This window comes from Malus sylvestris, chromosome 8 (assembly GCF_916048215.2).
Source record: "Malus sylvestris chromosome 8, drMalSylv7.2, whole genome shotgun sequence".
Taxonomy (NCBI): domain Eukaryota; kingdom Viridiplantae; phylum Streptophyta; class Magnoliopsida; order Rosales; family Rosaceae; genus Malus; species Malus sylvestris.
In genome coordinates this window covers 1,771,236-1,786,183 of record NC_062267.1, presented here as the reverse complement: position 1 = coordinate 1,786,183, position 14,948 = coordinate 1,771,236, and the positions used below count along the sequence as shown (strand labels likewise).

The 14,948-nt window shown below is 36.3% G+C and overlaps 2 protein-coding genes and 1 pseudogene across 4 annotated transcripts in view; all 3 read left to right on the top strand.

Moving 5' to 3' along the window:
* LOC126632504 (uncharacterized) overlaps positions 1-14,422 on the top strand; it is a 35,507-nt pseudogene extending 21,085 nt beyond the window's left edge.
* Positions 1,425-2,247, top strand: LOC126632498 (probable leucine-rich repeat receptor-like protein kinase At1g35710). The gene is made up of 2 exons (XM_050302916.1): positions 1,425-2,175; positions 2,228-2,247. The coding sequence occupies exons 1-2, from the start codon at positions 1,425-1,427 to the stop codon at positions 2,245-2,247; spliced, it is 771 nt and encodes a 256-aa protein (XP_050158873.1).
* The window catches only part of LOC126631726 (MDIS1-interacting receptor like kinase 2-like), a 29,638-nt gene continuing 16,885 nt past the window's right edge, over positions 2,196-14,948 (top strand). The window contains exon 1 of one of the 3 annotated variants that reach the window (XM_050301867.1): positions 2,196-3,042. In XM_050301867.1, the coding sequence (XP_050157824.1) occupies positions 2,493-3,042 (550 nt within the window). In that variant the 5' untranslated portion in view covers positions 2,196-2,492. Of the gene's footprint in view, positions 3,910-14,948 lie in introns of all 3 variants that reach the window. The other 2 variants (XM_050301866.1, XM_050301868.1) reach the window with 2 other exon arrangements.

The following is a 14,948-nucleotide window of genomic DNA, read 5'->3' as shown; positions in this document are numbered from 1 at the left end:
CTCTTCGCGGTTCGTGGTCTCGAAGAACTGCAGTTTCCTCTTGCATCGAATCATTTAGGGTATTTACGGAAGTGTAGATTTGTAGCGGGTTGGGATTATAAGTTTGGCTCGTGGACAATAGTTTTAGATGATTTTTTATTAAACTTTGAGCCCTTTTGGTTAAATAACATTTTGGGATGATTTTTGATTAAATATTTGTTGACCCAAATCCTTTTCATTAAAGCTCCCTTATAAAAATGTAATTATTGTTCCATTACTTCCATGTTTCAACCGGCAGGTTTATCGGAATTTAATTATTTTTAAGTTAAAATGTTCACAAAAATAAATCAAGATAATTTACTTAAATTTTACTTTAAAAAAAAATTAAGCTAAAATCATTATTTAATAATCTTGGCCTAAAATTTTTAGCCAAAACTATTGGAGGATAAAAGTTATTTTTGAGTTAAAACTTAATTTTTTTTTATACAACACAATCACGGAGGTAGATTTGGGGCTAGTCTGGGGTTGCTGTATTTCTTGTTTTTAAAATTGCTTCTACTGTATTGTGAGAATAAATAGCGGTGAAAAAAGCAGGTAAGTGTAATGGTAAATTATAGTGCTAAAAGTGCTTTTAGAAAGAAAAAAAAAAGATGGGGTAGGATTGTCAATATGAAAGTTTCATTAATTGGTATTGTTCACCTGCGTCATTTGGAAAAAAAAAAAACTATTTTTTGAGAAGCATGTGTAGAGTTGCTTATGTTTTTAGCTGATTTAGACCTATGATTTGGAAAGAAAAAAAAACGAAAAAAAAACTTTATTTTTATTTACCAAACACAATTAAGGACCCAACTTTTTAAAGAAAGCTGCTTTTAACAAATTTAAGCAACCCCAAACTAACTATAATTAAGTTTTCAAAATTATTAATGCTCATAAAAGTTGAACACAATACCTTTTATTTATAAATAAAAAGATAAATATCACTACACATTACGTGTTACAACTGATTCTTAATAATCTTTAGATGATTGCCCCAAAGAGATAAAACATAAAGTCCAGTAGCATTTCCCAAATTTTCTTTTATTTGATAAGTTTGAACTTAAGATACCAAACGGAATAACTTTAATGAGAAGAAAAAAAATAGAAATAAATGAGATGTGAACAAGGGGCCAGGGCTGAGATAATGATATTTGAGAAAAAAGATTGACAATTACACATATTATAGGAACAACCGTTAGAAGGAGAGGGGTGGGCCCCATACAATTACACGCATTTGGGACAAAGACAATCTTGTACCTACAAAACATTCAAGTCCTCTATCTTTCTTCTCTCCCACACCCTTTTCGGTGCAGGTTGAATTGAATTAATTACAATAGCTCATGGATGCCATTATAAATAAGCCCTAGGAGTAGAGTCTAATATGTACACGAAATTAAACACTAGTAGCCATGACATCTTTAGATTTTCATAAACTATGCCTTTTGGCTTATTGCCTTGTCTTATTCATACAACTTCTTTCACCGCCAAGTTGCTCTGCTTTTGCTTCTGCTACTTCTACTACTGAAGCGGAAGCGCTTCTCAAATGGAAAGCCACCTCTCAAAACCATACCCGCCTGCAAAATCTCACCTCGTGGGCTTACCTACCCGCTCATACAAAAGCAGCCCCATGCTTCTGGACTGGTATTTCATGCAATGCTGTTGGAAGTGTCAGTGTGATAAACCTTACCAATTTTGGGATACAAGGTACGCTACATGAGTTTTCATTCTTGTCTTTCCCCAATCTTCAATACCTCAACCTCAGCTACAATAATCTCTTTGATGTCATTCCATCTCAAATCAGTTCCCTCTCCAAACTCATCTATCTTGATCTTTCTAACAATTGGCTCAGTGGTTCAATCCCAACATCCCTCGGTGAGCTCACAAACCTTACCATTCTTTATCTCTACAACAATAATCTCTCTAGCACAATTCCTAAGGAGATAGGAAACTTAAAATCTCTTGTGGAGCTAGATTTGTCTGAGAATAAGCTCAAAGGTTCAATCCCAACATCCCTCGGTGATCTCACAAACCTTACCACTCTCTATCTCCATAGTAATAATCTTTCTGGCACTATTCCTAAAGAGATAGGGAATTTGAAATCTCTTGTGGACCTAGAATTGTCTGAGAATCAGCTCAGCGGTTCAATCCCAACATCCATAGGTCAGCTCACAAACCTTTCCATTCTCTCTCTCTTTAGCAATAATCTTTCTAGCTTCATCCCCCCAGAGATAACGACTTTGAAGAAGTTGGCTGACCTATATTTGTCTAATAACCAATTAATAGGTTATTTGCCCCAAAATATTTGTTGTTGTGGACAACTCCAAAACCTTTTAGTGCGCGATAACCATTTGACAGGTCCAATCCCCAAAAGCTTGAAAACATGCAAGAGCTTAGTTAGAGTTTATCTTCAAGGGAACCAATTCACAGGCAATATATCAAAAGATTTTGGTGTTTATCCAAATCTTGATTTCATAGATATGAGTCACAATAAGTTTTATGGTGAAATTTCACAAAAATGGGGACAATGCGCACAATTAGAAACCCTACTAATTGTGGGAAACAACCTTACCGGTAGCATACCACCCGAGATTGTCAATGCTGACAAAATCCATAAACTCGACCTTTCTTCAAATCACTTAGCTGGGCCCATTCCGAAGGAGTTCGAGAGAATGACTTCTTTGCAGAAGTTGATGTTGAATGGAAATCAACTTTCAGACTGTATACCTTCGGAATTTGGATTGCTTGTTAATCTTGAATATCTCGACTTGTCATCAAACAAATTAAATGGGTCAATTCCGAGCACATTCGGCAACTTTCTCAAACTGTACCATCTGAATTTGAGCAACAATCAATTTTCCCAAGGAATTCCATTGAAGTTGGAAAAGTTAGTTCAGTTGAACGAACTTGATTTAAGTCACAACTCACTGGAAGGTAGCATACCCGCTGAAATCAGCAATATGGAGAGTCTACAGACACTCAATCTTTCTCACAACAATCTTTCTGGTTTCATACCATCAAGTTTTGAAGGTATGCATGGCTTGTCGTATGTGGATGTATCTTACAATGAATTGGAAGGTCCCCTTCCAAACAACAAAGCATTTCGACAAGCTCTGCCAGAAGCTTTACGAGGGAACAAAGGATTGTGCGGCAACGTTGAAGATTCGCAATCTTGCACAATTGGCCCAAGAAAGGACCGCAAATGGGTATTTGGAATCACATTCTCCCTTATAGCAGCAATTTTACTTCTTTCTGCTTTATTTACAATTAAATTCGTAGTGCAAAGAAAGAAGAAACGTCTAGAAAAAGAAGAAAAAAACTTGCATGAAGAAATATCGTTTTCGGTTTTAAATTTTGATGGAAAGTCAATGTATGAGGAAATCATAAGGGTGACAGAAAATTTTGATTCCACATATTGCATCGGGAGCGGAGGACAAGGAAGCGTCTACAAAGCAAATTTGTCAAGTGACAACATAGTGGCTGTGAAAAAACTACATCAATTGTGGGATGGTGAGAAGAATTTGGAGACGGCATTCTTGAATGAAATAAGGGCACTAACAGAGATAAGACACCGAAATATTGTGAAGCTTTATGGTTTCTGTTCACACCATCGACACTCGTTCTTGGTGTACGAGTTTGTTGATAGAGGTAGCTTGGCTGCAATTTTGAGCAAAGATGAAGAAGCTAAAGAAGTAGGGTGGAGAAAAAGGGTTAATATTGTTAACGGTGTAGCTCATGCCTTGGCATACATGCACCACGATTGCTTGCCACCAATTGTGCACCGGGACATATCAACCAAGAATATTTTGTTGGATTATGAATATGAGGCCTCTGTTTCAGACTTTGGCACTGCTAAGTTTTTGAATCCAGACTCAACAACTTGGACTACCGTTGCAGGCACATATGGTATGTCGCACCAGGTAATATGTTTTCTTCCTTTTAACCTTATTAATTAAGTGTTGTTTATGATTAATTTTTTGGCGAAATTTATTTCTTTCCAATGTTAGGACGGATTAAACATACCACGTTCCATGCTTTGATTTTGAAAAGAACATTCACATCAAGTATAAGCGATACTTGGGTTTATTGTATGTTTCCAAGTCAACACTTTCTTTCTTTAAAGATAAAACATAAAAACTGAAGAAAAAAAAAACCAATTATAAACATGCAAACTATAGTAACATCTAATTTATTAAGTAATACCAATCGAGATGTTAATGAATTACTAAAAACTAACTAATTAAAACAACATGTAGTAAACATAGAAACTGCAGTAAGAATACAAATACCATGTAAGATTTACCTCTTTTGCCAAAAAGCCAATCTCTAATACATAACAATGCTTGAACGGTTTCAAGCAATAAACAACTACGATATTGATCAATCACTCTAGCACCAATACTAAATACTAATTCTGAGGTGACAGTAGAAACAAGATTTGTTAATACATCACAAGTCAAACGAGAAAGGACAAGATAATAAAATTGTTCTATTTTTCACTGAGAAAGAATATCTAACTCTTGTGTCTTTCTTCATCAAGATATTTACGTAAATTTGAGCCCTTTTTGTAACGTTTATAGAATATCAAGAATAAACATATCGAAGAGAGCCCATGTCTTGTATTCCTCCGATCATATACCAACATACACTATAGATGCATACAAAAAGTACAAAAACACCAACAATAAACATTAATTTTACCTCAAAAGTTTAGTTTGACCCAAGGTCTGATTCATTGGATTCGAATGATGACAAGGTATCACAACGTTCTTCAACTCCCTCACAGTATTTCTACTTCTACGTGAAGTTGAAAGTCAATATGAAAATTTCATTCTGATGCATCTATATGACCAACTTTTAGCAAGCTAATAGTCCGCGCTAATAAGAAATCCCTAAAACCACCACACTAATAAATAAAATTCTCAAATTTTGAAGAAAAATCACCACACTAATAAGAAATCCCTAAAACCCAATATTAACCCAATTGTAATTTTAACTGAGCTTGTTAAGTCTTTCCCCATTAATTAAAATTTTGCGTGCAAATTGAGTCGGATTAACAATGTCCACTTTGCCAGATCTATTATCATCTAGTTTTTTTAAAAGTTAGTTGTAAATTAGTTTTGTTCAATTTTTTCACTCTTTATCGTCAGTTTAGGTATTATATATACAAACTAGTAGTCCCAATATTGCTATGGTCTTATTCTGAGCAGAACTTGCATATACCATGGAAGTGAACGAAAAATGCGATGTTTATAGCTTTGGAGTGGTTGCTATGGAAACAATCATGGGAAGGCATCCTGGTGATTTTTTCTCATCATTTTTATCAGTGCCTTCTTCGTCCACGTCGTCATCAGCATCAACATTACCACCCCATCAAATGTCAGTTGTGGATGTTCTGGACCAACGCATTTTGCCTCCAACACATCAAGAAGCAGGGGAAGTACTCTCTCTTATGAAGATTGTGTTTTCATGCTTGAATCCCAGTCCACATTCTCGCCCTACAATGAAACGGGTTACTCAACTCCTCTCAACTCAGAAGTTCCATTTGTCGAAGCCAATACGTATGATAACGTGCGGTGAATTGCTTGCTCTAGATCCTTTGACGGCCTGAGAAGCAGAGAGTGTGCTTGTTTCCGATAAATAAATTTCGAGTCTTCCTTTTAGAAGAAAGATTCTTCGTAGATGTTTCCTGTATTGTAATTTATTTTTATGCACTAGTTTGCTGGGGCTCTATTCACTTTATGCAGAACGCTTGATGTTTTTCAGTTAAAATTGTGTTTACGCTTGTGAGGAAGAAACAGAAGTTAATAAAACAAAGAATTGGTTTTCATGCATATGCACAACGACTGGCTAAGATGAGAATGCAATGGCCACACTTATATTACTATTTCTATTTATGTATACGAACAGGCGTAAAGTCATAGATAAAAGCAATCAAGAAGTAGACCAAAAGCAATCAAATTTTGGAACGTAAGCAAATGAACGTGCGTTTGACGCCTGTTGGAACGTAAGCAGATAAACACATAACTAGCCTATTTCTAGGAAAAAGTCAAGTTTTGGAAATTTAGAGAGAGAGATAGGGAACAGGTTGAATATTACACCGTAAAATTGATTGGAGAGCTTGAGAAATGATGTAATGATGATCTCGGGTCCGACTTCTCTTGAATTTCTCCTTTCTCCCTAGCAGGCCCGGCCCTGGCCCAATGCTAACAAGGCTCCTGTCCTGCCTGCCTGCCTCCACCTCCGCCTCCACCTCTCCGCGGCTCCACCCATCCGTGACACCAATCACACCACCACCTGACCACCATCGCCCATCGGATGATCGCCGATCTAATGCCGATGATATTAAATCCCGACTCCAAAGCCCAGCCCAACCGCGCAGCCGTGGCGAAGCGAGTTTCAAATGCACCCGCATTGACTCAGGGTGTCAAGTCGGTCTTTCGGTTCGTTCGATTCGCCGAGATCCAAATCCTCTTTCGTTGTCTTCATCATCGCTTTTATCATTTTCAAAGATCTTGTAAGTTCCCCATTCCTTTTTTTCTCATATTTCTTTTGATTCTTTGCTTAGATTCCTAAGTATGGTTATGGTTAATTATAAAAAAAGGTCGTACCCAATGCACAAGGCTCCCGCTTTACGCAGGGTCTGGGAGAGGTGAATGTCGGCTAGCCTTACCCCCATTTATGGAGAGGCTGCTCCCAAGTCTCGAACCCGAGACCTACCGCTCATGGGCGAAGGCACTTGCCATCGCACCAAGTGCGACCTCTTGGTTATGGTTAATTATGTAATTTTAATTTTCTAGAAATTGATTATGTTCATATAGTTAATCACCTCAAGTGATATGATTTTGAAAATTTTAACGAAAAACTTTTGGTATGTTCATTTTAACGAAAAACCATATTTTTACATTAAAAAGTCAATCATGGTACTATTTATTTTACCCTTTATTTTATCTTTATTGTTAAAACTCAAAATTTTCAAACCATTTTCATTAATCTTTCTTATGTTGTTATGTTTTTATAAGGGACAAACACATTATACAAATTCTTGAAATTTGTTGACTCGTGTTGATTGAGGTGGGCAAAACTTTTCTAGGCATTTGATGTTGATAATTAAAGAACCGAATAAGTTTGCTAGTACTTATTTTAGTCAATAGGAATAGGGTACTCAAATTTGGGACCTCTCCGGAGGGAAAAGTCCCATAAAATTTTCAAATTTTTTTTTTGTAAGTGATTATAGTTTAAGGTGGCTATGAACGTTGACCTTTGCACTTGAGTAATATAATATGTGTCAAGGGCCCCACCCTCTTTAAATATTTATTTTTAATATATACCCGTGTATTGAGAAAAGGCACTTTCTAGGCATTCGTGCAGAGCACCAAAAAACTCAAGACCGACTCTGCTCCCTAGTAGAACAATCTGGGGAAGTTAGAGCAAGACACGGAGCCAACAACTCAGGGAATGAAGTTGGAAACGCTACAGCGAGAAAGATGAGGATGTTGTACCCTTTTGCCCTTAGAGTAAATTGTAGCAATGGTTCCTTAACTTTATCTCAATTGGAGCAATGGTCCATCAACCAAAAATCCATTACCATTGGTCCCTCAACTCATCAAAACTTGCAGCTATAGTCCCTTAACTAAAAATTTGACGAAATTGATGAAAATGACCATAGCTACACATTTTAATGAGTTGAGGTACCAGTGGTAATGAATTTTTAGTTGAGGGACCATTGCTCCAATTTGATTAAAGTTGAGGGACCATGACTACAATTTACTCTTGCTCTTATTTGTGCAGCATGTGCATGGCACGTGATAAAATTTGTGTTCATGTGCATGGCTCGTGATAAATTTTTAACAGAAATACAAATGGAAAGTTGGAAATCTAAAGGAATCTAAAGGAATCTAAAGGAAGGGTGGTAATTAGCTATTAACAAAAGTTTAAAGGAATGATGGGCTAAAATAAAAGGTCAGGGTGTAAATTGACAGCAAGTTACAAGTTCAGGGGAGAAATAAACAAATACCTCAATTGAGAAACAAGAAAAACTGTGTTTTGCAAGATTTTTCTACCCCCAAAGGAACTCTATTTTATACATTTATGCATAGCAGGCAAGAGATTACATTGAACTAAACTCTAATTATTATATATTTAATTGGAGATCCAGGAAGAAAGAAAATGAGTTTGTGGGATGAACACGCAATTTTTTGTTTTTTGGAAACCAACATAGAGGTTGGTGTGGAGTGAAAAGTGTAGAGTGTGAGGGTAGTATTGAAAAATAACTTGGGTATTTTAAGATAAATTGTAATTTAAAAAGTAGGTATGAAGTGTATTAAAAAAAATGTATATTCAACAATATGTAAGGTGTGAATAAGACAATCGTTGAGTTCGTTTGAGCTTTCCTGGCTTGGGAACCCCTCGACCATGCACACCTTTGTCGATGTCGTTCTACATTGCTTTGCCATTTAGCATATCTTATCGCACTTGCTTTTGTTCCTTTTTTACTATAGTTGCTCGAGAAAAACTATGGAAACAACAATAAATCTTCATGGACAAATTGTAGAGAAAGACAACATGCACACAAAAGGAACATGCAAGCATGAAATACAAATGTTAATTTGACGTCAATTCTTTTGCTTTTATTTTTTCCTCTAATAATAGTGCAAGTTTAATTTCTTTTTCCTTGTAGTACAAAATGTCAATGTGGATGATAGAAGTTGATTACATGGTTAATGAGAGGATAAGTAATTGGTAACTGCTAAATCCTTGTGTTAATCTATGTGTTGTTCCTGTATTTTTTACTTGGATAAGAAGACTTAGAAGGGGCATAATATGGCCTCCTGATTAAGTATTTTGCTAAAAAGATTTAATTAATAAGAATACACCAAACCAAGCAACTCTTCAAAATCACCAAATTTATATTGTCTTTTTCTAAAAGGTTTAATTAATAAGAATACATCAGTCATTTAGTACTATGATATAGTAGTATTCTTCTTTACTTGTAATTAAGAAATTTCAAGTTTGCATCTCAAAAATTTTAAGTTGGAAACTAATTTATACACCAAACAAAGCAAACCCTTCAAGTTCCTCAAAAAACAAAAAACAAAAACAAAACAAAAAAAAAAAAAAAAAAACAAAGCAAACCCTTCAAAGTCACTAAATTTATACTACCTACCTCCAATACTACCAATTCCACACCACCCCCCTTTCTGGTGGGATTTTTTTTTATATATATTTTATTTTATTTTATAAAACACGTGCTTGTTTATGCATTGTTTGTTGCACACCAAATACATGCATCCATGAGACACATAACACCTTCCTCCGTATATTTTTTTTCTGTCAAAGGAACTCCTCCCTCTGCATTAAGGACTATGATTCTCTCTCCTTCTCTTTCCATCACCTTCTATCATTTTTTCTCACATTCTCTTATTTTATCTTTTTCGTACTATAAAAAATTAATATAAGATGTTAACGTAGTTTAACCGTGACCGTTCAAATAGTAGGAAAGAGAAGAGGAGGGGAGGGAAAAAAAGATGAGAGAGAATCCTACTCCTGCATTCAAAGGTTTCAATATTGAACATTTCCAAATTTTGCCACGTGGAAAATTAACAAAGAAGGAAAGGGAGGGTGGGGTACTAATAATTGGAATGGTCTGTGATGAGAATATTCTGGCATATTACTTAAGTCTAAAGTTGAAAAAGAAATTGCACTATTCATGTTGCATATGGAATGGGCCCTTGATTTCGATCTAATTACATTTGTGCCATTGATCTTTTCAGCTTTGGGCTTTCCTTCATAAAAGATAATGAGTTTGGTCTGCTCTTTTAGGCTCGGATTGGCATGTGGGTTGGTTATCGTTGTTTAACTTTTATGTCTTTCAAACATAATCTTTCATTTAATTTTCAATCTAAAGTAACTCGTAGGCTTAAATTTCTAGTGAGTCCCTAAGTTCTAACATATGCTTCTCTTAATTGTGTTGGTTTATAATTGATTATAGTTTGTTAGACGACTTTAGAGTAAACCTTGAAGCTTGTAAATGTGATCCTCGACGGCTCTAATTTAGGAGAAATTACATCACCAAGACACAAAAATTCACACCTACTTTGCCTCCAATACATCAAGAAGCAGGGGAAGTACTCTCTCTTATGAAGATTGCGTTTTCATGCTTGAATCCCAATCCACATTCTCGCCCTACAATGATACGAGTTACTCAACTCCTCTCAACTCACAAGTTGCATTTGTCGAAGCCAATACGTATGATAACCTGTGGCGAATTGCTTGCTTTAGATCCTTTGACGGCCTGAGAAGCAGAGAGTGCTTGTTTATGAGAAATAAATTTCGAGTCTTCCTTTTAGAAGAAAGATTTTTCGTAGATGTTTCCTGTATTGTAATTTATTTTTATGCACTAGTTTGTTGGGGCTGTATTCACTTTATGCAGAACGCTTAATGTTTTTCAGTTAAAATTGTGTTTACGCTTGTGAGGAAGAAACAGAAGTTAATACAACAAAGAATTGGTTTTCATGCATAGGGACAATGACTGGCTAAGATGAGAATGCAATGGCCACACTTATATTACTATTTCTATTTATGTATACGGACAGATGTAGGGCTGGTTTGGTATTGCTGGGCTTTGAAAAAAAGCTGCTGTGAGAATAAGCGGCTGTGCTGTGAGAATAAGCGGCTGTGAAATAAATCAGCAGAGTGTTTGGTAAACTTTTTTGTAAAAGTGCTTTTGGAAAAAAAAAACAGTCTAATAGTAGGTCTTTTCATTAAAGGAGCACTGTAGCTCCGTGTGCTTTGAAAAAAAGCCAGTTTTCCAAAGCTACAAATAGCAGCTTCAGCTTTTTCCTTTGATTTCAGCTTATTCTCACAGCAGCTTCCAAAATAAGCTTTTTTTTTTTCAGTTTACCAAACACCTAAAACCCTCAAAGCTTTTTTTCATGGGTGTTTTTTTTTTTAAGCACCTCACTCCCAAACCACTCCGTAAAGTCATAGACAAAAGCAACCAAGAAGTAGACCAAAAGCAATCGGGTTCTGGCCAAAATAGCGTGCAGTAGGTCTTCACATGAACTGCTTGTGGCAAGGCATGCTTATCACTCTCTCTACAAGAAGTTGGGCATCATACAACTGGGGATTGCCGCAAGGTAAAGTTGCTAGAGTATAACTTTTTCAACATATTATATTATATAGGCTAAATTATAGGGTTCTTTAGAAGAAGACCCTTGAAACTCTTATTTTTCAATTAAAAACCCACCTAATATTAAACATCCAAATAAAACTCAAATTTCAAATAGAATACCATATAGACAAATATGTAACCAATTATTATCACATATTTACAACTTATGCCACAAAACCCTAATTATGTCATTAAATATTATTACTCACCCTAATTATGATTAGCAATTAACCCCATATGGAAATTTTACCTTTCTTGTATTATGGGCACATTTTTCGTATGACAAAAGTGTGGACCCATCTTGAGCTTTAAGCAGGTGGACAGGTTAAGAGGACGGGCGAGAAGCAAATTGAAGTGGATAAGCGTATCTTACGCACTCAAGTAAGCCCTTTAATTGGTCGACAATATTCCAGTAATTCATTGCATGATAGAGATGGATGTGTATAGTAATGTGGAGTCGTTCTATAGCAATTGTTGATTACAAACTAAATGAAGATTTTTGTCTGGAAATTGATTCGCTTGTAAATATGTCTATAATGCTAGATTGGTGTTCTCAAGAAGGAGTTAGAATCTGTCCGAAAGCATGGAAAGCAGTATCGTAATCAGCGCCCTTCGGTACCTGTCCCTGTAGTATCTTTGGTAAGTAAATACGTTGATATTGTGGAATTTAAATTTATTTGGTGGTAATTTTTAGTTTCTGCCCGGTGTTGGTGTATCGTATGAACAACTGAAAAGTCAGAGAAGCAAAATTTTGATTTTGATGTAGTACCGAACAGGCTTCAGGGGTTGCATGAAATTTGGTTAACATGCTATACAACCCTTGATTATCCACTGACAATGAGCTACTTTAGGTCCTATACCAGGCTTCAGTTCAGGGGTTGCATGAATTTGGACTTCATCCAATCAGTTAATTATTTATGAAGCTGCTACCGTGCAGTTTAATTTCTCTGCCTCCTCTTGTTCATTTTCAACTGTATTGCAAGAAAAATGTTTTGACGAATGTCAGTCCAATGTCAGTCAAGCTGATTATGTCTTGCACTTCTTTCCACTAACTGCATCTTACAGTTTGCTGCCTTCAGAGCAACACTGGAGGAGATATCAGAGTCCTCATCATTGGTGCATGTGGTGGATATCAGGTACAATTTTGGAAACCTTTAAACGATGCATTCGCGATGGTGGACATTGGTATCTTATTAGATATGTTGATATCGACTTCAGTCATCCACTAGCTGAGCAACAGATAGACGGACGTGTCTGCAATTCCAAAGTTGATGGTGTGGAACAAGGTAGGGCGAATTTCGCTGATGGCTCAGTTATTTAATCCAATGTTGTGAAATGAGGGATTTATATTAATCATCATATCAGTGAATTGTGTGGTGTTGGTTGTTCTTTTATTTGCATGGAGTGTGCATGGGTCTTCTTTTATAAAGACGGATGATCATGTACTGGATTTCATTTGTGAAGCGTATACACAAGATTGATGATACACGGCTACTTTTTTTGCAGGTTGAAAAGTTTAGCGATCCTGAAAGGATGAAGTTGGAAGCAGAAAAGAGAGATGATGTGATTTGCATATCTGCTCTGAGTGGTGAGGGTATAACTGAATTCTGCAGTTCAGGAGAAATTGAAGGTACGAGTGCTTGTTTCACTGTTTACTTTTGATACTCAAGAGTGAAGTCTGTACCTATATAAAGTGAAAGCAATCTGTTGCTTAACAGGACTCTATGGTATTGATGGAAGCCTTGATCCCGTTTGAGAAAGGGGAGCTTCTTAGTACCATACAAAGGAACGCTAGCAACTCAAATGTTCCCTTTTTTTATTACGGAAGTTGAAATTGCATTTTGGGGGGGAAACATCTTCGGATGACTAAAATCCATCGTATGTCATAGCTAACTTAAACTAAAATCCATCGTATGTCATAGCTAACTTAAACGGTGAATTTGAACTATGAAGTCGTTCCCTTTGCAAAAAAGTATCATAAACGCAAATCGGAGTTCAGACAACAAATTCGCAAATTCTCACTGCTTCCTTTTGCCTGCCAATGGTCCATTTCCTCTTCAATTCATTCGGCCATTTGTTCCACATCATGTTATCTTACTAGCATCTCAAAATGGAGCCTTTCACTTTCTCCATTTTATTATTTTAAGTTCCTGAGTTCACACGAGTTACCGTGTGGTTTGTTCGATGTACATACAAATCGCAGCTGGCAGAAGACATTGTTAAAAAGTAGGTTTTCTGTATATAGCATTCGAACGCTAACCATCGTGATTGAATCAATCACACTTGCCTGAAATCACAAATATGAAACCAATATTCGTATCAATCTTATATGCCATTTCGAGGGGTTGTGCTGTGTCATCTTGTCAAGTTGTTCATCTTCTGGAAAAACCTTTTTTCACGAAAGGCTTTTCCTTTTTTCTAAAGCTAATGCGGAATTGAATAGCATCTCCAAATGAGGTGTCAAAATCTTAGTTGGAGTGTCTCTGTGCATATTTGAAATCACAAGTCTCTCCAATCAAAATGTTATTTGCTTACTGGATTTGAAAGCTTTGTGGTTTGAAGTCAAATTTGACATCAATGTCAAATTTATTTTTAATTCATTTTAATGGTGGATCCAGCAAGGTTCGAGGGGAGGCTTTGGTGCTGTTATGCGAGATCATAGGGGAGTTTTCATTGCTGCAACTGCGGGTTCGATTGGTTGGACATGTTCTGCGTTCCATGCAGAACCTTTTGCTGCTCGTCAGGCAGTGTTGCTGGCCCAAACGTTTTTCCATGTTGGTAAAAGGATGATTTTTGAAGGTGACTCTAGCTTGGTTTTGGCTGCCATGAAGGATCAGGAGGAGGATTGTTCATTTTTGGGGCCTATCATTAATGATCTGCATTTTTTGCTCCAGTCTTTTCCTCAGTCGTTGGTGAACTATGTGCAACGGGGAGGTAACTCGGCTGCGCACAGGCTTGCTCGAGTGGGAGTTGTAAGTAATAAACAGCTCTTGTGGTTTGAAGACCCCTTGATTTGCTTAGGGATATTTTATTCGAAGAAAGCTTGTAAATTGTTATGTTTTGTTATGTATTGTCATTTTAGGATAGTTCTTTGTGTTGTGCGAGACGCTTTTTTCCCTTCGACTAGGTTGAAAGCCCTCGTAAAGTTTTATGGAGGCTCATTATGCACACTATCCTCAGTTTGTATGCGTTCTATTTCAATGCAATGAATAACTTACTTTCCCTTAAAAAATAAAAGTGGAGTGTATTAAATAAGTAGGTATAGTCAACAATATGTAGGGTGTGAATAAAACAATTCTTGGGTTTGTTTGAGCTTCCCTGGCTTGGGAACCCCTCGGCCACGCGCACCTCTGCCTATGTCCTTCTACATTGCTTTGCCATTTAGCATATCTTATCGCACTTACTTTTGTCCCCTTTTTACTATAGTTGCTTGTGACAAACAAATGAAAACAACAATAAATCTTTGTGGACAAATTGTAGAGAAAGACAATGGCCACACAAAAGAAACACGCAAGCATGAAATAAAAATGTTAATTTGACTTCAATTCTTTTGCTCTTATTTTTTCCTCTAATAATAGTACAAGTTTAATTTCTTTTTCTTTTTAGTACAAAATGTTAATGTGGATGATAGAAGTTGATGACATGGGTAATAAGAAGATAAGTAATGGGTAACTGCTAAATCCTTGTGTTAATGTATGTGTGTTTATTCCTTTATCATTTACTTGGATAATAATTTAGATAAAAGAGTTATTTACAGGTAGAA